The sequence below is a fragment of the Melanotaenia boesemani genome, chromosome 12 (assembly GCF_017639745.1).
Source record: "Melanotaenia boesemani isolate fMelBoe1 chromosome 12, fMelBoe1.pri, whole genome shotgun sequence".
In the NCBI taxonomy this organism is placed as follows: Eukaryota; Metazoa; Chordata; class Actinopteri; order Atheriniformes; family Melanotaeniidae; genus Melanotaenia; species Melanotaenia boesemani.
In genome coordinates, this window is record NC_055693.1 from 912,420 (window position 1) to 940,354 (window position 27,935).

Sequence of the window (27,935 nt, forward strand, 5' to 3'; positions counted from 1 at the left end):
CGAGCTCTGCTCCGTGCAGGTAAACTCTCTCTCACCTGCAGCCGACAGCTGATGATGATCGAGACTGAAACGGTTCTAACAGGAAGAGATAAAAAAGACAGGTGAGGACACCCAGGGACAGGTGAGGTTATCCAGAGACAGGTGAGGACACCCGGGGACAGGTGAGGAGACCAGGTGATCTCTCAGACCACCACAGATTTTTCATTCATTTAAAACCTTTTGGGACTGAAGTTTGGACGTGGACAGATGATTGTTCTTTTTGTCTTCAAGGACGTAAAGAGGAAACGGTGTCCGGATGTTTAAAGGAAGCAGAGATTGTCCTAAAGAAGAAGAAACAGGTTTGATTTTCATTGGATCATGTTAAAATATATAAGTAACTAAAGAAAGATGGACGGTGTCCCTGATGGACAAATACTCTAGTGTTTAAGTTTAAAGGTAGCTGATGAAACAGGGGAGATCTAGACTGAAATCTTTTATCCAACAGTAGGCTTTCCAAAGCTAAAAGATCCTTTAAAGTCCTGCAAAATTACCTGAAACCAGGATACAGGACCAAATTTGGACCTGTCATAGCACATGGACTGTCCTCAGACCTCTGAACAGGACAGTCTGACTGGAAGGAAAATGTTCTCTGTGATGCTTAATGCACATCTGCAACTCCAGTTCAGGATCAGAAATGGAAGGATTGAAAAATGGATGGATGGATGGACAGATGGATGGATAAATGGACGGACGAACGGATGGATGGATGAATGAATGGATTGATGGATAAATGGATGGATGGATAGACGGATGGATGAACGTATGGATGGATGGATAAATGGACGGATTAATGGATAAATGGATGGATAGACGGACGGACGGATGGATGGATGGATAAATGGATGGATGGATGGACAGATGGATGGATAAATGGACGGACGGACGGATGGATGGATGAATGAATGGATTAATGGATAGATGGATGGATGGATGGATGGATGGATGGATGGATGGACGGACGTATGGATGGATGGATAAATGGACGGATTGATGGATAAATGGATGGATGGATAGACGGACGGACGGACAGATGGATGGATGGATGGACGGATGGATGGATGAATGAATGGATTGATGGATAAATGGACGGATGGACGGACGCATGGATGGATGGATAAATGGACGGATTGATGGATAAATGGATGGATGGATAGACGGACGGACGGATGGATGGATGGATGGATGGATGGACGGACGGACGGATTGATGGATGGATGGACGGATGGATGGATAAATGGACGGATGGATGGATGGATGGACGGACGGATGGATGGATGGATAAATGGATGGACGGACGGACGGATTGATGGATGGATGGACGGATAAATGGATAGATGGATGGATGGATGGATGAATGGACGGATAAATGGATAGATGGATGGATGGATGGATGAATTCAGGGTGTAAACATAGACAAACTTTCTTTCCCAATATTTGGTGATGAGTTGGTTAATGTGTAGCTTAGATCTTGATATGTGAAGGGTGGGCGTGACTCAGGGGAAGAGTGGTTGTCTGTCAATTGGATGGTTTGGTGGTTCAATCCCAGCGTCCCCAGACTACATGTGACAGTACCCTTGGGTAAGATGGTGACCTTAAGATTGCTTGTTTTCAGGTGGTTTCAGGTTGTTTAGACCTGTGCAGAATCGTAAAAACAAAGAGCTGTTTCATCGACATTGAGAAGAGGTTGTCAGCCTAAAACAAGACAGGACCTGGTATTGATCCCTGTAGGACTCATGTCACACGGCTGTCTGCAAACCAGCTAACAGATTTTTATCAGAAACAGTAATTCTAACCTGCCATGAGACCATCGCTGAAACCAGAACCTGCTTTCATTTTTCTTCTGTTCATAAAGCCAGTTAGACCGCTGTGTTTACGTCTTTGTTCACCAAATGGTTGTTAAAGATTTGAGTTACGGTCCTTACAGACCATGTACGATACCGCTGTTACTAAGATCTTTAAGGGAACCTATCGCTAACCTCTGTCTCTATCTGGTCTGCCCCCTGGTGGAATCCTCTGGTAACAACCGTAGAACACAAGCAAGGATGAGGACACTGATGGAGCTGATTGGCTACGAGGACCTGACGTTAAATGGGATGTTTATTCTCAGCTTTCATGTTCTGTGATGAAACAGCAGCGAATTTACCGAGAGCAGAGTTTAGATGAACATCTGGCCTGATGTTCTCAAGATGGCATCTTTTAAAAAACAGACAGTAAAGGAGGTGCTGGGAACACTGGAGAGCACAGGAGAACTAAACTGGGAGGCGAGCTGGGTAAACAGACTGGTTTAACTAGGTTTTACTGCTTCTGAGCTGAGATGATGGAGGCCCAATAAGCCGGACTATGAGGAAGCAGTTCTTGAAAAGCTGGTCAGAAGATACTTTTACACATTAATAAAGAGAAAACAGATGGAAGATAAAACATCATAATGCGTTTATGTTCTTTTCTTTTGTAGGAATTCTGTGTTTTGTCCTGATTTATTGGACTTTCCAACAACAGCATTCAGATTAACTGAGACTAGTTAAAATGTTACTTAACCAACTGTTAATCTCTGACCTGTCGCAGGTCACAGCCGAGTCATGTGACAAAAGATTGAAGATGATGATGAAATAAACAAGTCACCTGGTAATAGTCTGGAAAATTCTGGATGTGGCAGACTGTGTTATGGTTCATGTCTACCTGGAAGGGGTTCTTCTGACTGGTTGTGCTGCACCAAACCAGGTCATGAAGTCATGTTCTCCTCTGTGTTCTACCCATCACTGAGGAGGAGGAAGAGGAGGAAGAGCCCATGCTGTCTTGACGCAGCACCTCTCTTTATATAAATTTGTTCCTCAGACCATCGGAAAAACCATGCTGTGTGAATAAAGCAGGAATCAAACCACAGCGCTGACGGTCCACAGGTGGGATGCTGGCGTGTCGCCCCCTGCTGTTCACCTGGGTGCTGCTCGCGGTCCGAAGCCACACCTGGAGACCCTGCACAGGTAGGACGGCTTTGTCTGCTCAGCACACGCATTCAGGTCTGATTACGTCACGTTAAGAAAACTACTGCTGTAACAGGGTCAGAAAAGTCCAGATCCCCTTTACAACACGCTAGTTACTGGAAAAGTAACTAGTTGCAGTTACTAGTTACTTCATTCAAAAAAGTAACTCAGTTACTTTGTTGACTACTTACACCGAGTAATGTGTTACTGTTAAAAGTAACTTTTTAGTTACTTTAGTAAAAGAAGATTCTTAAAAATTCTATAACTTAATTACAGTTTTGTATGAAACATGAAACAAAGTCATTTTTCATCTCGAGTTTATTGAAGTCAGACCAGCAGATTATTGGAGATAAATAGAATAAAAGTAAAATAACAGCTGCTTTACGCTGCACGTTGAGCCGTTATCAGTAAACGTCTCCATCAGTAAGCATCTCCATCAGTAACCATCTCCATCAGTAACCATCTCCATCAGTAAACGTCTCCATCAGTAACCGTCTCCATCAGTAAACGTCTCCATCAGTAACCGTCTCCATCAGTGAACGTCTCCATCAGTAACCATCTCCATCAGTAAACGTCTCCATCAGTAACCATCTCCATCAGTAACCTTCTCCATCACTAAACGTCTCCATCAGTAACCATCTCCATCAGTAAACGTCTCCATCAGTAAACGTCTCCATCAGTAACCATCTCCATCAGTGAACGTCTCCATCAGTGAACGTCTCCATCTGTAACCGTCTCCATCAGTAAACGTCTCCATCAGTGAACGTCTCCATCAGTAAACGTCTCCACCAGTGAATGTCTCCATCAGTAAACGTCTCCATCAGTAAACGTCTCCATCAGTAACCCTCTCCATCAGTAAACGTCTCCATCAGTGAACGTCTCCATCAGTACATCTACCTCTAAATACACCTCTACTTCTAAATACACCTCTACCTCTAAGTACACCTCTATCTCTAAATACACCTCTACTTCTAAATACACCTCTACCTCTAAATACACCTCTATCTCTAAATACACCTCTACCTCTAAGTACACCTCTATCTCTAAATACACCTCTACTTCTAAATACACCTCTACCTCTAAGTACACATCTATCTCCAAATACACCTCTACCTCTAAATACACCTCTACCTCTAAGTACACCTCTATCTCTAAATACACCTCTGTCTTTATATACACCTCTACCTCTACATACACCTCTGTCTCTAAATACACCTCTACCTCTAAATACACCTCTACCTCTAAGTACGCCTCTATCTCTAAATACACCTCTGTCTTTATATACACCTCTACCTCTAAGTACACCTCTATCTCTAAATACACCTCTACCTCTAAGTACACCTCTATCTCTAAATACACCTCTACGCCTAAATACACCTCTGTCTCTAAATACACCTCTACTTCTAAATACACCTCTACCTCTAAATACACCTCTACTTCTAAATACACCTCTGTCTCTAAATACACCTCTGTCTTTATATGCACCTCTACCTCTAAGTACACCTCTATCTCTCAATACACCCCTACTTCTAAATACACCTCTACCTCTAAATACACCTCTGTCTTTATATACACCTCTACCTCTAAATACACCTCTATGTCTAAATGCACCTCTACTTCTAAATACACCTCTACCTCTAAATACACCTCTGTCTTTATATACACCTCTACCTCTAAATACACCTCTACCTCTAGGTGCACCTCTACCTCTAAATACACCTCTACCTCTAAATACACCTCTGTCTTTATATACACCTCTACCTCTACATACACCTCTACCTCTAAATACACCTCTGTCTTATACACCTCTACCTCTAGACACACCTCTACCTCTAAATACACCTCTGTCTTATACACCTCTACCTCTAGACACACATCTGTCTCTAAATACACCTCTATCTCTAAATAAACCTCTACTTCTAAATACACCTCTGTCTTATACACCTCTACCTCTAAATACACCTCTACCTCTAAATACACCTCTACCTCTAAATACACCTCTACTTCTAAATACACCTGTACCTCTAAATACACCTCTACCTCTAAATACACCTCTGTCTCTAAATACACCTCTATCTCTAAATACACCTCTACCTCTAAGTACACCTCTACCTCTAAATACACCTCTGTCTTTATATACACCTCTACCTCTAAATACACCTCTACCTCTAAATACACCTCTACTTCTAAATACACCTCTACCTCTAAATACACCTCTGTCTTTATATGCACCTCTACTTCTAAATACACCAATATTTCTAAATACACCCCTACTTCTAAATACACCTCTACCTCTAAATACACCTCTGTCTTTATATACACCTCTATCTCTAAATACACCTCTAACTCTAAATACGCCTCTATCTCTAAATACACCTCTACCTCTAAATACACCTCTATCTCTAAATACGCCTCTACCTCTAAATACACCTCTATCTCTAAATACACCTCTACCTCTAAATACACCTCTGTCTCTAAATACACCTCTATCTCTAAATACACCTCTATCTCTAAATACACCTCTACCTCTAAATACACCTCTATCTCTAAATACGCCTCTACCTCTAAATACACCTCTATCTCTAAATACACCTCTACCTCTAAATACACCTCTGTCTCTAAATACACCTCTATCTCTAAATACACCTCTACCTCTAAGTACACCTCTATCTCTAAATACACCTCTACTTCTAAATACACCTGTACCTCTAAATACACCTCTACCTCTAAATACACCTCTGTCTCTAAATACACCTCTATCTCTAAATACACCTCTACCTCTAAGTACACCTCTACCTCTAAATACACCTCTGTCTTTATATACACCTCTACCTCTAAATACACCTCTACCTCTAAATACACCTCTACTTCTAAATACACCTCTACCTCTAAATACACCTCTGTCTTTATATGCACCTCTACTTCTAAATACACCTCTATTTCTAAATACACCCCTACTTCTAAATACACCTCTACCTCTAAATACACCTCTGTCTTTATATACACCTCTACCTCTAAATACACCTCTATGTCTAAATGCAGCTCTACTTCTAAATGCACATCTACCTCTAAATACACCTCTGTCTTTATATACACCTCTACCTCTAAATACACCTCTACCTCTAGGTACACCTCTATCTCTAAATACACCTCTACCTCTAAATACACCTCTATCTCTAAATACACCTCTGTCTTTATATACACCTCTATCTCTAAATACACCTCTACCTCTAAATACACCTCTATCTCTAAATACACCTCTGTCTCTAAATACACCTCTACCTCTAAATAGACCTCTGTCTTCATATACACCTCTACCTCTAAATACACCTCTACCTCTAAGTACACCTCTATCTCTAAATACACCTCTACACCTAAATACACCTCTGTCTCTAAATACACCTCTACTTCTAAATACACCTCTACCTCTAAATACACCTCTACTTCTAAATACACCTCTGTCTCTAAATACACCTCTGTCTTTATATGCACCTCTACCTCTAAGTACACCTCTATCTCTCAATACACCCCTACTTCTAAATACACCTCTACCTCTAAATACACCTCTGTCTTTATATACACCTCTACCTCTAAATACACCTCTATGTCTAAATGCACCTCTACTTCTAAATACACCTCTACCTCTAAATACACCTCTGTCTTTATATACACCTCTACCTCTAAATACACCTCTACCTCTAGGTGCACCTCTACCTCTAAATACACCTCTACCTCTAAATACACCTCTGTCTTTATATACACCTCTACCTCTACATACACCTCTACCTCTAAATACACCTCTGTCTTATACACCTCTACCTCTAGACACACCTCTACCTCTAAATACACCTCTGTCTTATACACCTCTACCTCTAGACACACCTCTGTCTCTAAATACACCTCTATCTCTAAATAAACCTCTACTTCTAAATACACCTCTGTCTTATACACCTCTACCTCTAGACACACCTCTGTCTCTAAATACACCTCTACCTCTAAGTACACCTCTATCTCTAAATACACCTCTACCTCTAAATACACCTCTACCTCTAAGTACACCTCTATCTCTAAATACACCTCTACGCCTAAATACACCTCTGTCTCTAAATACACCTCTACTTCTAAATACACCTCTACCTCTAAATACACCTCTATGTCTAAATGCACCTCTACTTCTAAATACACCTCTACCTCTAAATACACCTCTGTCTTTATATACACCTCTACCTCTAAATACACCTCTACCTCTAAGTACACCTCTGTCTCTAAAAACACCTCTGCCTTTAAATACACCTCTACCTCTAAATACACCTCTGTCTCTAAATACACCTCTACCTCTAAATACACCTCTACCTCTAGGTACACCTCTATCTCTAAATACACCTCTACCTCTAAATACACCTCTATCTCTAAATACACCTCTGTCTTTATATACACCTCTATCTCTAAATACACCTCTACCTCTAAATACACCTCTATCTCTAAATACACCTCTGTCTCTAAATACACCTCTACCTCTAAATAGACCTCTGTCTTCATATACACCTCTACCTCTAAATACACCTCTACCTCTAAGTACACCTCTATCTCTAAATACACCTCTACCTCTAAATACACCTCTATCTCTAAATACACCTCTACTTCTAAATACACCTCTGTCTCTAAATACACCTCTGTCTTTATATGCACCTCTACCTCTAAGTACACCTCTATCTCTCAATACACCCCTACTTCTAAATACACCTCTACCTCTAAATACACCTCTGTCTTTATATACACCTCTACCTCTAAATACACCTCTATGTCTAAATGCACCTCTACTTCTAAATACACCTCTACCTCTAAATACACCTCTGTCTTTATATACACCTCTACCTCTAAATACACCTCTACCTCTAGGTGCACCTCTACCTCTAAATACACCTCTGTCTCTAAATACACCTCTACCTCTAAATACACCTCTGTCTTTATATACACCTCTACCTCTACATACACCTCTACCTCTAAATACACCTCTGTCTTATACACCTCTACCTCTAGACACACCTCTACCTCTAAATACACCTCTGTCGTATACACCTCTACCTCTAGACACACCTCTGTCTCTAAATACACCTCTATCTCTAAATACACCTTTACCTCTAAATACGCCTCTGTCTCTAAATACACCTCTATCTCTAATTACACCTCTACCTCTAAATACACCTATATCTCTAAGTACACCTCTACCTCTAAATACACCTCTACCTCTAAATACACTTCTATCTCTAAATACACCTCTATCTCTAAATACACCTCTGTCTCTAAATACACCTCTGTCTCTAAATACACCTCTACTTCTAAATACACCTCTACCTCTAAATACACCTCTATCTCTAATTACACCTCTACCCCTAAATACACCTCTATCTCTAAATACAGCTCTACCTCTAAATACACCTCTACCTCTAAATACACTTCTATCTCTAAATACACCTCTATCTCTAAATACACCTCTGTCTCTAAATACACCTTTGTTTCTAAATACACCTCTACCTCTAAATACACCTCTACCTATAAATACACTTCTATCTCTAAATACACCTCTATCTCTAAATACACCTCTATCTCTAAATACACCTCTGTCTCTAAATACACCTCTGTCTCTAAATACACCTCTACCTCTAAATACACCTCTATCTCTAAATACACCTCTGTCTCTAAATACACCTCTACCTCTAAATACACCTCTACCTCTAAATACACCTCTATCTCTAAATACACCTCTACCTCTAAATACACCTCTATCTCTAAATACACCTCTACCTCTAAATACACCTCTATCTCTAAATACACCTCTACCTCTAAATACACCTCTATCTCTAAATACACCTTCACCTCTAAATACACCTCTATCTCTAAATACACCTCTACCTCTAAATACACCTCTACTTCTAAATACACCTCTACCTCTAAATACACCTCTATCTCTAAATACACCTCTACCTCTAAATACACCTCTATTTCTAAATACACCTTTATCTCTAAATACACCTCTATCTCTAAATACACCTCTGTCTCTAAATACACCTGCACTTCTAAATACACCTCTATCTCTAAATACACCTCTATCTCTAATTACACCTCTATCTCTAAATACACCTCTGTCTCTAAATACACCTCTACCTCTAAATACACCTCTATCTCTAAATACACCTCTACTTCTAAATACACCTCTATCTCGAACCACCTACAGAAACACTCTGACGAATCAGTGATGGTCTGATGGATCAGAGATGGACAGGAGAAGGACTAGAGGGAGCTGGTGAGCCACTTTCAAGACTGGAGCATCAGAAACTTCTCCTTCTGAATGTGAACAAGATGAAGAAAATGCTTACTGAATTTAGGATTAGGAAACCTTCACACCAGCCCATCGGGATCCTGGTGAGGAGGTGGAGGCTGTGGACAGCTATAAATACTTGGGTGTGCACGTGGCCAGCAGACTGGACAGGAGGATTAGCACAGATGTCTACCTTCCCACCTGGTCGGACCTCCTCTTTAATCCTTGGGTGATAAATGGAAGCAGGTGGTGGAAACCTTCCTCAGAGGTTTGCTCCATATTGACATGACAGCATCACACAGTTGCTGCAGGTTTTGTCGGTTTTGTCAAACTGTGCGTAGCAAAGCAAACTACAGGTGGCGTCTGCAGCGCATTTCAACTGCCAGCCTTCACCAGTCAGGAAAAGAAGATGTGAAAAGTAGCTTTGGTCATTTATTCTAAGATCCAGCATTGTGGGACAGACTGGAGGTCTAGAAGTGATGCAATGCCCATGAAACACACAAGAGGTAGAGTTCCTTTATTTATTTATTTATTTATTCTTACACAGTCATTTTGTAATTGTTGTCACAGTTTCCATCAAAGCAACTGCAGCTCCTTGTCCACCTGGTTAATAGCGGTGATGGTATCCCTCTGCACCTGCAGGACTTCCTCTGAGGACACGGCTGGTGGGTGGAGTCTCTGGGCTCCAACCACAGCTGCAGCCCCGCCCACCCTGCTGGAGCACCCAGCAAATAGAAAGAAATATTATTTACCACTAAATAAACGGCTATCAGTCTCAGATGTATCTGTATATAATTATTTTATAAATTAAAACAAATTACCGCCATCATTACTGTCATTTAGCAGATACTTTTCTCCACTCTGGGAATCGAACTTCCTGCATGCAGACGGATGTTCTACAGATTGATATCCATCCATACGTTCCGATGCCTCTGGTGTTTCTTCCCTTCTGACCCTGTGATGACAGCGTCTCCACCTGCTGCCACTATTCTGTCTTTCTGACACCAGTAACGTCCACGCCGTGTCCACCAGTTAAACATTTTTACCTTTTCCAACGTGGTCCATCAGGATCTCTGTCTCACACCCCGAAAAATTCCTCCTTTTAACTCTTTTTCCCTTCCGAGCCGTCATGGAAATGATGTGATGAATATGTATTACAGGCGTCCACCTGACCTTTTATAGCCACCATGTGGGCGGGGCAAGGCGTCCCTCACCTGCGCCGCTTCTGGTTTATAAACGGAAACAGGTGGAGGACGTGCGTGCGCACGCTTTGATAAATCTGACAGTAGAAGTGCAGGATTTCCTTTTTGTGCTGCAAACGCCGCCTGTAGTTTGTTTTGCTACGCACAGTTTGATAAACGAGGCTGCAGGTCTTTGCTGATGGCTCCACCTGCCACTTGTTCAGTTAGTCCTCCTCAGTGTAGATAAGCCCACTGGATCTTCTCTTCTTTGCCAGGTCATCATCATCGGAGCTTTGTCCCCTCAGTCTGTTGTCTTTTCCTTGTGGATTAATAAACTGTCTGGCGCTTTCATGCGCTTTCCTCCTGCCTGGTCCCGCCTCCAAACCCACACCGTGAAACACATGTAACTCTATTCGACCGAATTGCTGTGGTCCGTGTTAATGAAACTAATCAGATGATTTCTGAAGCCGGAGTGAGATTCAGCTGCCTGAAAGACAAAATTCAGGAGAAAAATCACCATCAGTTTAAGTGTTTTTAGAGCTGCCGATAACTCCAGAAGAGATCTGAGAAGGTGATGTTTAATCATGTTTCTGATGACTGCGTCCAGCTCGGGCTTTTTGATGATGGAGGAACTCATCAAGCTGCAAGGTGATGGAGAGATTAAACCAAACTGATAGATATTTGATTCTCTTATCAATCACAGGAAGAGGAAGAGAGAGCTGTGCCTCACTGACTTTCCTCCAGCTGCTGGTTTCACTTTGCTTTCAGGGATCTGATGTTGGGAGATAATCTGCTGCTCCCACATCTAATCAGGCTTTATTTTTAGCCGCCTGTCAGAGTTAAACTTTCCATCATGAAGCCGAACACCAGGAAGCTGCTGTGAGATGCTTCAGATTGCTGGGCCTGATGATGAGGATGGTTTCCTACCCTGTAGATGGTGGATCTTCAACATTTGAGGAACATTTTTCTGAAACTGTTCCAGAACTTTTATAGCCAGTTTTTCTCAGATTGGTGAACCGCTGTCCATGTTTCCTCCTCAGACCTGCTGCCTCTGGACCTGCTGTCCAGAGTCCTACCACGCCCAGGAGAAGCCCCGCCCACACAGGTAGGACAGTTTGAAGGTGTGAAATGGCCCAGGTGTCCGTAGACTCCCTGATGATCAGAATTCTGTTCCACCAGGTCCAGATGGTTCAGTCTAGCGGGTCCAGAGGTCTCAGACTGACCAACGCCATGGCGACAACCCTGAGCTTCCCCGCCTCCCAAATCTTCACCAACTGTGACCATTTTCCTGCCGAGTTCTCGCTGGTTGCCACCATGAAGATACCAAGACTGAGACAAAAGGTAAGTGAGCAGAACCAGGTGGAACTTAGTTCGTTCCAATCTGGTCTGACCCATTTCCCTTTGGTTCCAGGCAAATGAATACATCCTCTCTGTGGTGAAGGACGGATCCGATTTGCTGTTGCTGGGGTTACGGGTCTCAGAGGGCCGCCTCCATCTCGTAACCACGCCTCCTGGGTTTGGTGGGCGGAGTCGGATCATTTTTAAGGACGTAGGATTGGATGATAATCGATGGCATACCATGGTTCTGGCTGTCTCTGGACAATACGCCACACTTATCATCGACTGTGGACTCCCTTTGGAGCTGTAAGAATCAGACTGGATCAGACCGACTTAGACCAGGTCACCCTGACTCAGATCAGTTCAGACGAGGTTAGACCAGGTCTAAATGGGGTGGGATCAGTTTAGGCCCATCCAGTTTCTCGTTCTTTTACAACCAAGTTAAGTCCAGGCCCAGCAGGATCCAGTTCAGTTCAGATCAGTCTGGGTCAGATCAGTCTGGTTCAGATCAGCCTGGTTCAGATCAGTCTGGCTCAGATCAGCCTGGTTCAGATCAGTCTGGTTCAGATCAGTCTGGCTCAGATCAGCCTGGTTCAGATCAGTCTGGCTCAGATCACCTTGGTTCGGATCAGTCTGGTTCAGATCAGTCTGGTTCAGATCAGCCTGGTTCAGATCACCTTGGTTTGGATCAGTCTGATTCTCGTCCACATTGTTGTCAAACAATAATAAACAATGAAAACACAAACAGAAATTATTTCTGAAACCACTCTGACCAGCAGGACCAGTTTGAACTGGTCTTTAGTGGTCCAGGATCAAGAAATCAGCCTGTTCAGTGAACTGGTTTTCTTTCTCCTAGAAAACAGGTCCGGTCCTTCCCCAACACTCTGAACACCAGAGGGTCCAGGTTCTTCATCGGCAGCAGGGGCCGGTGGAGGGGACGCTTCTCTGTGAGTCTATCACCAGAATTGGAACCAGACCCCCCTTCCAACTGACTCACACTGGTCTTTCTGTGCTCAGGGTCTGCTCCGCCAGCTGGTGCTGCTTCCAGGCTCAGACGCCACTCCCAGACTCTGTCCCAACTCTGAACCTGGTCTGGCTGAGCTCTCTGTCCCATGGGTCCTGAAGGCCACCCCCGTCCAGCCAGAACAGACAGGACTGGTTTATCCGTACGGTGAGGAAACCGACCCGTTTCAGGGTTCAGCCTCAGTGGTTCAGGAGGACTGTCAGATCTGGTCTGATTGTGTTTGGACTGTAAACCTGGTTCTGTGATGGTATCAGAGGTCCAGTAACCTGAGCTGCAGACGGACAGCATGAAAAGATGTTACTGATGACGGACAGATTAAAGACCAGACTGCAGGCACTGTCTGTCTGTCTGCTAATACTCCTTTTTTATTGCCTCTGTGGGACTTTCTGGCATAGAAACTGATCTTATTAGGACCTGGTCCTGGTTTAGCCTGGTCCTGGTTCACCCTGGTCATGGTTCTACCTGATTCTGGTTTGGTCTGGTTCCCAATCTGCCAGGTTGTGGCTGGACTGGTTTCTATCCAGATCAGGGTCCTCAGAAGTACAGCTGTGTAAACTGAGTGTGCTACCAGCAGGGTTTGTTCTTTGATGTGGGTTTCCATGACAACAATGTGAGGTCATAAAGGTGTTTACTTGTACAGGTGTGTTACCGAGAACGTCTGCTGAGCTTAAAGGAGCAGTCTGACATTTTACAGCCGTCTCACTGAGTATCTATCTATCTATCTATCTATCTATCTGTCTGTCTGTCTGTCTGTCTGTCTGTCTGTCCGTCTGTCCTTCCTTCCTTCCTTTCTTGTCTAGAAGTTAAATGATCTGCAGTGTTGTTAGCATATTAGCTGTTAGCATATTAGCTGTTATCTAGGTGAGGGACTTTAACATGTTAATAACAATTATTTAATTACAAAAATTAATGCGTTAAAAAATTACTTTTAGAAACTGAGGTGAAAGCACATTTACTTCTTCTCAATGAGCAGCTTCCGCCCCTCCCCCTTCCTCAGACCCCTCCCCCATCCATTAGCTTCCAGCTCCAGATCTGGGCTTACTGTCACATATTAATGCCGATTAATGAAAAATGAAAAGTGGAGGAAAACATTTAGAAAGTTAAAGTTCTGTAACATGTTGTAGACTCTTAACCAGAGAACAGCTGGCGCTGCTGGTTAAAGTGTAGCTCCACCCCCTACTTTCTGCATAACTCCACCCACTGCCAAATTTTGAAAAATGCCAGAAACTGCAAGGGTTGAGTGGGAGGTGTGGGATGATCAGGGGGCGGAGAGTGGGCGGGTCGGGATACACAGGCAGAAATGATTGACAGGCAGCAGCTCAGCTCACTGGCAAGACGCAAAGTGAGATCAACAAAGCAGCTACGCCACAGAGCGTCTTTGAGGTGGAAGACTTTCCCTCCTGAATCTCCTCACCTACACCTGAACCAGGTGGTCCTGAACGTATCAGTGTGAGCCGTTAGCTGTTAGCTGTTAGCTGCCTGTCAGCAGCTCCAGCAGCTCTGGAAAGCTGTGGAGACTCGCGGCAGGTTGTAGCAGCTGCTGGAAGTTGCTGCTGCTACGATTTGAGCTGCTGTCTGTCGCCAGATGAGGATCAGCAGGTAAAGAATAAAGTCCGGTGTTACTTTTACATCCTCAGAAGCACAAATCCGTCCCACTGCAGGAAAATTTCATCAGAAACTCTGTGAAAGAACAGAAGTCTGAAACTAGCAGATCTACACCAGATAAGTTCACTTCCCTTCATATTGGTGGGCGTGGCTTTCTATGTCTGCAAGGCGAGGCCGCGCCTACCTGCATCTGGAGGGCGGGGCTCTGGGGTAAAACTGGGTTGTTTACAGCTCAAATTCTTTAAAATGACACTTTAACTTTAAGTCTGTTTATTTTGGGTCAGGGATATTTTCTGAGTTTATAATATTAATGTCTGTGTCTATTATTGGATTCAGTCATCCACTAAAATCCATTCAAATAAAAAAAAAAGTTGCTTTTGGGGCAAATATTGTTATGAGATTAAAATGCGATTAATCAAGATTAATTACAAAGCCTCTAATTAGATTTTTTTAGTGTCCCACCGCTACTGTTAACATAGTACCTGTTAGTGTACTAGCTGTTAGCATATTAGCTGTTAGCCTGGTGGATTCAGATATTGTTGCTGATCATGACCTCATGTCTTCTCCATATTTGTACTGATGACAGAGTTAAAAAAGTTTAGCTGAGGGAAGACGGTTCTAATCCGTTCAGACTCTGTATGACTCACAGTTTAAATAAATCAGTCTGAGGTGAGTTTGATTTACATACCTGCCTGCAGCTGAGAAGCAGTTGCCTGAACTTGACCTCAGACTAAAGCTTGTCTTATTGTTTCTGCTTCAGGGATCAAAAGAAAAACCTTGTCACAGTTCAGGTTTAATCCTCTGAGAGCACGACCAACGCCCTGAAAGCCATAAATCATGGTTGGAGATGGTTTTAAACATCCATCACAACAGAGAGTAAGAAGCCAAGATTTTTGTTTCAGTCAGCTTCGTCTCCCCCTGCAGTCAGAATAGCATTAAACCTTTCAGTCAGTCTGCACATGGTGGTCTCTGATCCCTCAGACAGACCTGCATCCAGAACCATGATCATCATCACCAGCGGATCAGGGTTCTGACGGTACGGGGTCGGATCAAGGACCTGTGAAGATACGGGGTCGGATCAGGGTTCTGACGGTACGGGGTCGGATCAGGGACCTGTGAAGATAAGGGGTCGGATCAGGGTTCTGACGGTACGGGGTCGGATCAGGGACCTGTGAAGGTACGGGGTCGGATCGGGGTTCTGATGGTACAGGGTCAGATCAGGGACCTGTGAAGATACGGGGTCGGATCAGGGTTCTGACGGTACGGGGTCGGATCAGGGACCTGTGAAGATACGGGGTCGGATCAGGATTCTGACGGTACAGGGTCAGATCAAGGACCTGCGAAGATACGGGGTCGGATCAGGGTTCTGACGGTACGGGGTCGGATCAGGGACCTGCGAAGATACGGGGTCGGATCAGGGTTCTGAGGGTACGGGGTTGGGTCAGGATTCTGACGGTATGGGGTCGGATCAGGGACCTGTGAAGGTATGGGGTCGGATCAGGGTTCTGACGGTATGGGGTCAGGTCAGGGTTCCGACGGTACGGGGTCGGGTTGTACTCCCTTCATCTTCTCCAGACACAAAATTCAATTTTCTCTGAGATAATGACGAACCAAGTTCTGCTGCATTACAGCAACATGGCTGTGGAAGAGGAGGGCATCTGTAATGGACTGGTTCTGGACTGGAGTCCTGGCCTGAAACAACAAGGACTCCACACTGTTGGACACCTGGAGACGTGTGAGGAATGGGAGAAAAATAAGTTTTGAAACGCTCCATCACCTGGTATCCTCGGGAGGTTAGGGAATGGGAATGTTCCAGAGTGGGAAAACTCACTGAACCAACTTATCCTGGAATGTTACAGGATGGAATACGATTAGATGACATGATTTATTCTTTCTGCAGGGAAGTTAAAGTCAGAAGCTCTGAGTCCCAGCAGGACAGCAGTTAGCTGGAACACAGTTAGCGTCGGCGGCTGTTGCAGCGCTGCAGGAAGGACTCTACATGTTTGCTGTAAAGTCAGAAAATAAAAATCTGGTTTCAGTATTTTTGCTGATGAAACAGAAATGAGATGAGATGAACTGAACAGGTTCTGTCCACAGAAAGCTCCAAACTGGATCCTCAGAAACGAGTTTAAAGTGCTGCTGGGGTTTTTTGTTTTAGAGAAATGTGATTTTCCATCACATGGATATTAGCGTGTCATCATTTCTTGTCCTGAAATAATCTTCTGTGCTGGATAAACGGGCCGTTGCCTGGAGACCAGGACTCAGACTGGGTTTAGCTCTCATCCTTCACCTGGTTGTGTTTCTGTTTCAGAGGCCGAGGCCAGGGTGACTGCTGGGACTCATCCTCCGTGTTCTGGGCCAGAACAGGGCCAGCTGTGGTTTGACGCTCAGGGAAGAAGCCTGTTCATCTGTGATGGGCTGACCTGGAGGACGCTGCTGCAGAGTGAGTCACATGACAGGAAGTAACAAACAGTCAGCTGTTTGATCAGGATCAAACGTTATCTCACATTGGACCTGTTAAAGTTCTGGAGAAACGTCTAAAGCTGGAATGAAGTCGGAGCGGTCGGGTGCTGTCCAGGTCAGAGAGTTTCAGCCTTGGTTTATTCCAGTGTTGTTGGATCCATTCATATGTTCGGGTCTCCATCATGTCTCTGATGTCACCAGAATCCACCATCTCTGATCTCAGCCTTCACTCAGATTGGAAAATCTTCTTGTTCACCTTGAAGTATTCAGATCCAGAACCCCTTGGAAGAGTCCTGACATTACTGGAAACGAAGAGATTGAACATTCTTCCTGCTGGACTTTGGGAAGAACCTCACGTGTCTCTAAAAACCCCTTATCTTCATCCCACCTCCTCCTCTTCCTCTGCTGTTTCAGATAAAGAGCGTTTGGACTACATGGAGGACTACCTGGACCTGTACACCCGCTCCGAAACCTTCGACATTGAAGTCTTCTCCATCCCATCTGAAGGTCTCTTCATGGCTGCAGCCAACAGGTACTGACCCTCTGTCTCCATGGTGACTCTCCTGGTTCCTCCTCTGTCTCCATAGTAACCTTCCTGTCTTCTCCATCAGGAACTCTCGGCTCGGTTCAGGTATCTACAGATGGAGAGAGGGTTCCTTCCAGCTGTTCCAAAACATCAGCACCCAGGAGGCCCGATCCTGGAAACACTTCACCATCGACGACCAGGTGACCCAACAGAATACATAAAACCAGGGGAACCATCAGAACCAGTGAGTTAGATCCACCAACGCCAGTTTAAATGTCTCGCTACAGTTTGAAACCTCCCAGACAGCTGATGTTCAACCTGAAAGTTCTCACACACGGTCAGAATACAGCGGATACACATGAAACTTAGAAATGTCAAAATTCCAGAAAAGCCAGATTTCATGTCTGCAACAATCTCATCCGAAATGATCCAGATAAATATTCCTCACAGCTACAGATTATTTAGCAGGACAGGAGGCATGAGCAGGTTTTCAGGTGGATCAGGTTACTGTGGTTCCAGACATGAACCTGAATTCTGACCCGTCTTCCCATCTGTCAGATTTTCCTGGTAGTGGCAAACGTCAGGGAAGCGGAGCCTGAGCTGTCGTTCGTCTACCGGTGGAATTGGCGGCGGCGGCGTTTCCTCCGTTATCAGACTCTGGAGACCCACGCTGCTCAGGACTGGGAGGCCTTTCAGATCCACAACCACAACTTTCTGGTGGTAGCCAATCACAGACGAGGTAAACAGGAAGTAGACGTGTTGGAGAGTTTCCAAACAGAGAGGATCTTCTCCAGACTCCTGATGTATTTTCTTCATTTAGATTTTTCTGCAGCGCTGAAGTGAACAAGCATGTAAAACATCAGAAGAAGCCGCCGTGTGATCAGGTTAATTATTCCGGTTCTAAACCATAACGGGATCAGAGCAGCTGATTGTTTTGTGGTGACTTTGTTCACTAAAAGCTTTAAACAGGAATGTTTGATATTGGAGGTACGTGGTTTTCAGACCATAAAACAGGAGCTTTGAAGGTCAAAGCGAGCTTGTATCTCCTGCTCTGTCGTCCTGAAACACTTCAAACACACCTCCACCTGCACTCAGGTGTGTATTGCCTGTGGAGATAACAAAACACCCATTGATCTAAGACTGTTTATGATCTGAGAGCTAAGAATGCAGGTGTACTGTGGTGGAATCACATGTTCACCAAGTCTGACGCAGATCTCAGCTCCATTCAGATCTCCAAAACTATTTCCAGGTCGAACAAAACCCTGAACCATGAGCCCATCAGAACCTCTGGTGTCAGAATCTTTCTACAGGACAGAGTCCAGCTAGAACTGGTCCAGAAGCCAGATTCAGGGTGTTAGAGTGTGGTGGAGTCTTCAGACAGGGATGCCCCTGCTCTGATATATTTCATAGCTCGTTCCAACATCATGGAAACACAAACATGACTATGTAGAAACATATATGACTATGTTTTAACAGCTGCTGCAGAAGCAGAAGTCTCTCTGTAGGCAGCATCTTGGGGTGACGTTAGGCCGAGAACAGTGTGAAGTCGTTTAAAGCGACATCCATCTTTTAAAGCGACATCCGTCTGTCGTTTAAAGCGACATCCGTCTGTCATTTAAAGCAACATCCGTCTGTCTTTTAAAGCAACATCTGTCTTTTAAAGCAACATCCGTCTGTCGTTTAAAGCGACATCCGTCTTTTAAAGCGACATCCGTCTGTCGTTTAAAGCGACATCCTTCTGTCTTTTAAAGCGACATCCGTCTGTCGTTTAAAGTGACATCCGTCCTTTAAAGCGACATCCGCCTGTCGTTTAAAGCGACATCCGTCTTTTAAAGCAACATCCGCCTGTCGTTTAAAGCGACATCCGTCTGTCTTTTAAAGCGACATCCGTCTGTCGTTTAAAGCGACATCCGTCTGTCGTTTAAAGTGTCATCCGTCTGTCGTTTAAAGCGTCATCCATCTTTTAAAGCGACATCCGTCTGTCGTTTAAAGCGACATCCGTCTGTCTTTTAAAGCGACATCCGTCTGTCTTTTAAAGCAACATCCGTCTGTCGTTTAAAGCGACATATGTCTGTCTTTTAAAGCGACATCCGTCTGTCGTTTAAAGCGTCATCAGTCTTTTAAAGCGACATCCGTCTGTCACTTAAAGCGACATATGTCTGTCTTTTAAAGCGACATCCGTCTGTCTTTTAAAGCGACATCCGTCTCTCATTTAAAGCGACATCCGTCTGTCTTTTAAAGCGACATCCGTCTGTCATTTAAAGCGATATCCGTTTGTCTATTAAAGCGTCATCTGGCTTTTAAAGCGACATCCGTCTGTCTTTTAAAGCGACATCCATCTGTCTTTTAAAGCGACATCCGTCTGTCTTTTAAAGCGACATCCGTCTGTCGTTTAAAGCGACATCCGTCTGTCGTTTAAAGCGACATCCGTCTGTCGTTTAAAGCGTCATCCGTCTTTTAAAGCGTCATCCATCTTTTAAAGCGACATCCGTCTGTCGTTTAAAGCGACATCCGTCTGTCTTTTAAAGCAACATCCGTCTGTCGTTTAAAGCGACATCCGTCTGTCTTTTAAAGCGACATCCGTCTGTCGTTTAAAGCATCATCCGTCTTTTAAAGCGACATCCGTCTGTCGTTTAAAGCGTCATCAGTCTTTTAAAGCGACATCCGTCTGTCACTTAAAGTGACATATGTCTGTCTTTTAAAGCGACATCCGTCTGTCTTTTAAAGCGACATCTGTTTGTCTTTTAAAGCGACATCCGTCTGTCTTTTGAAGCGATATCCGTCTTTTAAAGCATCATCCGTCTTTTAAAGCGACGTCCGTCTGTCGTTTAAAGCATCATCCGTCTGTCTTTTAAAGCGACATCCGTCTGTCTTTTAAAGCGACATCCGTCTGTCTTTTAAAGCGTCATCCGTCTGTCGTTTAAAGCGACATCCGTCTGTCTTTTAAAGCGACATCCGTCTGTCTTTTAAAGCGACATCCGTCTGTCGTTTAAAGCGGCATCCGTCTGTCTTTTAAAGCGACATCCGTCTGTCTTTTAAAGCGACATCCGTCTGTCTTTTAAAGCGACATCCGTCTGTCTTTTCAGGCGTCATCCGTCTGTCTTTTAAAGCGACATCCGTCTGTCTTTTAAAGCGACATCCGTCTGTCTTTTAAAGCGACATCCATCTGTCTTTTAAGGCGTCATCGGTCTGTCTTTTAAAGCGACATCCGTCTGTCTTTTAAAGCGACATCCGTCTGTCTTTTAAAGCGACATCCGTCTGTCTTTTAAAGCGACATCCGTCTGTATTTTAAGGCGTCATCCGTCTGTCTTTTAAAGCGACATCGTCTGTCTTTTAAAGCGACATCCGTCTGTCTTTTAAAGCGACATCCGTCTGTCTTTTAAGGCGTCATCCGTCTGTCTTTTAAAGCGACATCCGTCTGTCTTTTAAAGCGACATCCGTCTGTCTTTTAAAGCGACATCCGTCTGTCTTTTAAAGCGACATCCATCTGTCTTTTAAGGCGTCATCGGTCTGTCTTTTAAAGCGACATCCGTCTGTCTTTTAAAGCGACATCCGTCTGTCTTTTAAAGCGACATCCATCTGTCGTTTAAAGCGACATCCGTCTGTCGTTTAAAGCGACATCCGTCTGTCTTTTAAAGCGACATCCGTCTGTCGTTTAAAGCGACATCCGTCTGTCTTTTAAAGCGACATCCGTCTGTCGTTTAAAGGGACATCCGTCTGTCTTTTAAAGCGACATCCGTCTGTCATTTAAAGCGTCATCGTTCTGTCGTTTAAAGCGACATCCATCTGTCGTTTAAAGCGACATCCATCTGTCGTTTAAAGCGACATCCGTCTGTCGTTTAAAGCGACATCCATCTGTCGTTTAAAGCGGCATCCGTCTTTTAAAGCGTCATCCGTCTGTCGTTTAAAGCGACATCCATCTGTCGTTTAAAGCGGCAGCCACCAGGGGGCAATAATACACTGAGGTTCTTTTAATGTGTCTTTGTGTACACAGGCTCGGACCACAACATCCACAGTGTCATCTACAGGTGGAACCCAGACACAGAGGTAGCAATCACTGTCTTCATGTACAGCTTCCTGATGTCCAACGTGTCATAGTAACCTCTCTATTTTTGACCCATATTTTGTCCACCTATTTTGTCCTTGTCATGTCCACTCTGTCTTTAACTGTCCTCTACAGTCTCAACCTCCTCAGTCCTGGTCTTCCTTGTCCTTTGAATTCAACTACATATTCTCTTGTTGTGCTGTTGTATCTCTGGTACCTCGTGTCACTGTCATGTTTTGCTGTCTTCTCGCAGTCTTTATTGTTTTTGTCTCATTGTGTCATGTCTTTTCATTTCCCTCCCTGTCCCCTCACTTACTGTCCTGTCTTGTCCCAGTTATTCGAGGTGAACCAGACCCTGTCCACGTCCGGAGCATACGACTGGGAGTTCTTCTCCGTGGGACCGTACCACTTTCTGGTGGTGGCCAACACCTTCAACAACCAGACCACCACCATCAGCTCCACCATCTACATCTGGCTGGATGGATGCTTCCGGACCTTCCAGAACATTACAGTCAGTGTTCAGGTTTAACCAGTATAACCAGTATAACCAGTGATCTGTCCAGGTCATAATCGGAATCGATTAAATTACCATGTTATTATTAAATGTTAGTGAACTCCAGTTAACCCTTTAACACCTGACCAACAACTAATAGGCAGAACTTCATCCTGAAGTTTTAATTTGTCCCTTTAATGTAAAAAATAAAACAGCAAACAAATAAATAATGAGTCACATATATTTCCTGTTTATTACTGTCTGATATGTCAGAATTTTTGTAAGGTCAAAGGTCTCCACCAGGTGGCAGAAGACCAGCATCAGATTGTAAAAACAGGATTTTAAACAATGTTTTTACCAAAAAGTGATGAAATATGTCTCAAACTGTATGAGCCACTATAATATATTTTAGATAAATTAATTACAAATAATTATCTTTAATTACGAGTGACAGTTCATTCTGTCCACTGAGCCACATCATCTGCATAAACCCTCACTGAAAACTAATCTGATTTACTGCCGGCAATGTGGACCAAGCTCTGGCACCGGTTGTGCAGAGACTGAACAGCTCGTACAAGCGGGTCCAACACTCCATACTCCTGGAGCTCCCTCCACAGGAGACCCCAGGGCCATGTTCGAATGCCTTCTCCAAGTCCACAAAGCACATGTATACTGGTTGAGCTCTACACCCTCTTCAAGACCATGAAGAGATTGTAGAGCTGGTCCACTGTTCCACGACGAGGACAAAAACCACACTGCTCCTCCTCACAGGTTCAACGATCCCTGAATAGACCTTACCAGGGAGGCTGAGGAGTGTGATCCCCCTGTAGTTAGAGCACACCCTCCGGTCCCCCTTTTTGAAGAGGGGAACCACCACCCCAGTCTGCCAGTCCAGGGGAACTGTCCTCGATGTCCACGCGATGCTGCAGAGGCGTGTCAACCAAGACAGCCCTACAGCATCCAGAGCTTTTCTCCAAAGCGACTTACGTCTGACCCGCCATGTCTACTGGGTGTGTGTACGCCACATTATGACTGCGCCATAGTTTTATTCTGACCTCCATCGCAGGTGCGGCGTGCCCGTGTGTGCAGTCCACCTAGCAGGATTCACGAGATCATGAAATCACAGGCGAAGTGAAGAATCGCAAGATTCTTCACTTGCAGGATAAACGTCTCGTCATCCATGATGGAAAAAACAAACACTGAGACCCCCTGACCGGTTAAACATGTAATTTCACTAGTTTCATAGTTCAGCACATCTGCACAAGGGCTTTTATTTTGAAAAATACCAGAATTTTTTTATACTGGTCCCGTGTCTGACTTCCTGTCTGCCCCTATCTGAACTGCTGAGGTTGATGCGTTGTGGGTGCATGCGCAATGAAAAATAGACTCAGCGGGTAAGTTAGGCGGAGAGCTGCGACAATGCACTTCTAGGATGCTTCTGACACGCTGCGGTGCACCCGGTAGAAACCAAACCTGTGACTTAAATGGCCATGAATAGCAGTGGAGGCCGCGATGCAGCTGTAACGTGATGAAATGAGGGGTGAGAGTAAGAACAACACAAGCAGGAAATCAAACAGGAGGGGACATCATAACTAAGTGGTAGTCAGGCTGCTGTGAGTCTAGTTAGACACATATATGTCAAGTAGTGCTAGAGGCAGTGCTTTATTTTTAGCATCCCCCTCCCTACAATAGTCCTTTGTTTAATTATGAGACACAATTTTATTGTGATTTCATAGTTAAAAAGATTTTTAACAGCCTCAGTGGCCTTAGCCCCAGAGAGAGGAGAACCCCCTCCAGGGTCCTCCGACTCTACTTCCTCGTCCGACGACACGACTACAAAGTCGACCATCGAACTGCGACCTTGAGTGTCCTGGTGCCAAGTGCACATGTGGACGCTCTTATGTCTGAACAAGGTGTTCGTTATGGACAGTCCATGACGAGCACAGAAGTCCAAAAACAAAACACCACACGGATTCAGATTAGGGGGGCCGTTCCTCCCAATCACGCCCCTCCAGGTCTCGCTGTCATTGCCCATGTGAGCATTGAAGTCCCTCAGCAGAACGAGGGAGTCCCCGGATGGAGTGCTCTCCAACGCCCCCTCCAAGGACTCTAAAAAAGGGTTGGTACTCTGAACTGCTGTTTGGTGCATAAGCACAAACAGTCAGGACCCGTCCCCCCACCCGAAGGAGGAGGGAGGCTACCCTTTCGTCCACCGGGGTAAACCCCAACGTACAGGCGCCAAGTTGGAGGACAATGAGCATGCCCACACCTGCTCGGTGCCTCTCACCGGGAGCAACTCCAGGATGGAAGAGGCCATGCATCGAGGTGACTCCAACTTTATCTAGCTGGAACTGCTCAACCACACACACCAGCTCAGGCTCCTTCCCTGCCCCATATCCGGGCAAGAGAAGCCTGGGTCCACAGTTTTTATTCATCACAGGGTCTGCTGAGCCTCGCTTTGTCTGGTCCGTCTCATAAGAAAAAAAAAAAAGATTTTTGTTTTGTTTCTTCTAATGATAAAATATGATTTTATGATTCAAATTCTGCATTTATTGGAAAATGAAACATTGATTATTAGTGATGATGTTGATTATGGAAACTTGTTCTCTTGACTGACTCACCTGGTGCTATGGACTGATTCAGACCTGGTTCAGACTCAGATGTGGACCAAGTCCTGACCTGGACCTGTCATTAAATGTGGAGATAAACCATCTCTTCTCCACAGAAACTCAGGAGGTTTAGATGTGATGATGTGGACCAGGATTCATCATCCACGGATCCATGTTTAGAGCCTGGTTGAAGTGGACTGATCAGATGTTCAGAAGCAGCTCTGAAAGTTTAACGTGACAGAAAACATGAAACAGAAACATAAAACCATCAGATTTCTGGAAATGAGCTGTGACTGATGATGAAAAGCGAGTTGAAGGAAGGAGGAACGTGGTGATTAATGTGAGAGGGGCTTTCCAGCTTTTACAGCCTCTTAGAGCTTCAAGAAAAGCCTTTAATTCTGTATGAACCCCACCTGCTCAAACACCGACTGTTCACTGATCTACACACACCTGTCCAGGTAGACCCCGCCTCTCACCTGACAGCAGCTGGAGAAATGGTGGATGGATCGTCTCATTGATCCTCATATTGATCCGCAGACTGGTTTACATCAGAGAGAGAGAGAGAAAGAGAGGGAGGTGTAAATGTGAAATATTTCAATGTTTTAATAGGAACCATGGTCCACCATGTTTGTCTGCAGACGGTGGGAGCGACGGACTGGGAGGCGTTCCAGATTGACGGCAGGTTCTTTCTCGCTGTCGCAAACAGTCAGAAGGTTTCCAGTCACGGCCCGAGTCTCTACAGCATTAACTCCACTGTTTATGAGCTCAACACACTAACCCAGACCTTCATCCGCTTCCAAGACGTCCCCACCCACAGGTGAGCTGTCCAATCAGAGCTACTGAACCTGGTTTCTGGATGAGATCAGACTTGATCTCTGAAGGTTTTCATTTTCAGGCTCATCAATCAATCACAGAACAGGTTTCAGGATCAATAATTGTCTGGAAATTCTGACAGAAATCAATAAGAAAGGTTTAATCATCAGCTGATCTGCAGTGATGTTTCCGTTTATACGTGTTGAACTGATTTGTTTATGGTGCTGCTCAGCGCTCTGGACTGGGAGTTCTTCACCGTTGGAGACGAGAACTTCCTGGTCGTAGCGAACTCTCACGACGGCACCTCCTACTCTCTGAACAGCATGGTCTACAGGTACGTTCTGCTGCCCCTCACCTGGACAGGTGTTGCTTCCTGTTCATGTGGGCAGTGAACATATGTGACCACTGATCATGTGACCAATAATCATGGACCGATGGTAGTGATCATCTGTGTTTCCAGGTGGCAGGGCTACGAGGGCTTTGTTCCGGTCCACAGTCTGCCCACTTTTGGCTGCAGGGACTGGGAACACTTCAGCACCACTGAAGGCGCCTTCCTCGTCTATTCTAGTGCCACCTCCAGGCTCAGCAAGGTGTTCAAACTCAGGACGTACTGAATCTAAGCGAACCAGCGTCATGGACCTCAGGGTTTACAGGACTGATTACGTCTCCCAGCCCCTGGTGGACCTGCTGAGCTTCGTCCACTTCATCTGGACAACCTCAGAGGAAGAAAATTTATTAACATATGAAGCACTTTTCTAACAGAATCTGAGTCACGTTAGACTGATGAGGACCTTTGTCTTGCTGTAACCTGCTGCTGATGGAAATCACATGTTGTCTGTCAGGTTTGAGGTTTCTGCTGTCCAATCAGCTCACCTCAAGAGTGATAAGCTGATGGAGTGGAGAAAAATCAGGTGTCGTGATCCTGAGAAATGATGAACGCCTTTCAGCTTTTACTAAAGAATCTATACAGAGGCTGTTACATGACAGATGGCGTCTGAAACTGTGAACATTGCCGCTTTGTTTCCTGTTTCATCGCTGCTTTGTTTCCTGTTTCATCGCTGCTTCGTTTCCTGTTTCATCGCTGCTTCGTTTCCTGTTTCATCGCTGCTTCGTTTCCTGTTTCATCGCTGCTTCGTTTCCTGTTTCATCGCTGCTTCTTTTCCTGTTTCATCGCTGCTTCGTTTCCTGTTTCATCGCTGCTTCGTTTCCTGTTTCATCGCTGCTTCGTTTCCTGTTTCATTGCTGCTTTGTTTCCTGTTTCATCGCTGCTTCACTTCCTCCTTTATTGGCTCAGAGTTTCATTGACAGTTTGCAGTTTTATATATATATATATATACAAGTCAAAATATGACAAAATGGAAAATGTCATAAATAAGTGTACAACCAACACATACCAAAAATAAAGAGAATAAATAAACAACTAAACAAGTATATTTCCATAAAATACTAACTTTTAGTGGCACAAGATTTTCTTTAGAAACTCTGAACTATACTCTGAACTGGGTTCATCTAAATGCCATCATCAGCTGTAAACCTGGGCCAGTATTCCTAAAGATTCTGAGAATCCTCTCAGAGAGCTCCTAACTTTCAAAATTCTTAGCAAGGAGTCTTAGCGTAGGAATAATTCCAGAACAGTCTCAGAGAACTTTGAGCAAGGAACGGACAGAAACTGCTGTCTTGTGAGGAGGTGTGGTTGACCTTGTTGCTAGGTATGAGTCATCATTTCAAAAGATGTGATTGGTTGATCCTAAAAGCTAGGTAAACCTTTGGTGAAAATGGGCATAGAACCATCATATTGTCATGCCTGCTCCTCCTGTACCAGTACGCTCTGCTTCACCAGAATTCTGATCACCGGTTCTAGGACTTCATCTCCCAGGACTCATCTGTTCCAGCTCATCGGACTTCACCTGCCTCTATCCTCATCAACCTAACAAGTCACACCTGTCCTCCGGCCTACTTAAACCCCTCAACACACCACAGAACTTTGTATTGTCTTGTCACACCTTTGGTCTGTTAGAGGTGCCATTAAAAATCCTTCTCTCTCAACCAGCCTGCGCTTGTGTCCGACTTTCAGCCGATCCATTCTTACACATATCAATAAATTTAATCATAGAATCTAATCTATATGAAAACTGTGTAATTATAAATATTATTTTACATAAAAAGAAAATCTGTTATATAAACGGTAAGCTATACTTTAAAATGATCCTACCACATGCTGGTAGTTCTATTTATTTGCCTATTTTTATTTACCATGCTGGTAGTGGTTGTGCTTTCAACTTTGAACATTTCAACTCCATTTTGTATTGATGAAGGTAAAATGGCTCAACTTCCATCACTGTCTGTGACTGGTGACCAGCCTATAAGAAGCAGTGCTGGTTGGTATTCAGATCTTCCACAAAGGAACAAGGAAACCAGCTGGACAGAGGAACAGTTTTTGCTCCTGGATCAGTTGGTCAATGAGCATAAAAGTGTTTTGTGACGAATATTTCACGAAAAACC

The 27,935-nt window shown here is 44.3% G+C and overlaps 1 protein-coding gene across 4 annotated transcripts; it reads left to right on the forward strand.

Moving 5' to 3' along the window:
- Positions 1-27,464, forward strand: LOC121650715 (thrombospondin-type laminin G domain and EAR repeat-containing protein-like). 4 transcript variants are annotated; one of them, XM_042002400.1, is made up of 17 exons: positions 1-174; positions 271-338; positions 2,872-3,017; positions 11,558-11,622; positions 11,697-11,858; positions 11,929-12,161; positions 12,712-12,802; positions 12,873-13,026; positions 16,796-16,927; positions 17,362-17,479; positions 17,559-17,673; positions 18,032-18,212; positions 21,468-21,520; positions 21,853-22,029; positions 25,259-25,437; positions 25,666-25,767; positions 25,894-27,464. In XM_042002400.1, exons 3-17 carry the CDS (start codon positions 2,942-2,944, stop codon positions 26,045-26,047), a joined length of 1,992 nt encoding a protein of 663 aa, XP_041858334.1. In that variant the 5' UTR covers positions 1-174; positions 271-338; positions 2,872-2,941; the 3' UTR covers positions 26,048-27,464. The 4 variants fall into 4 exon arrangements, with proteins under 4 accessions (XP_041858334.1, XP_041858335.1, XP_041858333.1 ...); XM_042002401.1 differs by having other exon boundaries at positions 1-161; XM_042002399.1 differs by having other exon boundaries at positions 1-338.
- Positions 27,465-27,935: the final 471 nt, after the last annotated feature.

Coding starts and splice junctions, on each gene's coding strand:
- LOC121650715 (XM_042002399.1), top strand. CDS start 2,942: ATGCTGGCGTGTCGCCCCCTGCTGTTCACCTGGGTGCTGCTCGCGGTC. Junction 3,018..11,557: donor CACCTGGAGACCCTGCACAG/GTAGGACGGCTT, acceptor TTTCCTCCTCAG/ACCTGCTGCCTCTGGACCTG. Junction 16,928..17,361: donor CTGGAGGACGCTGCTGCAGA/GTGAGTCACATG, acceptor CTGCTGTTTCAG/ATAAAGAGCGTTTGGACTAC.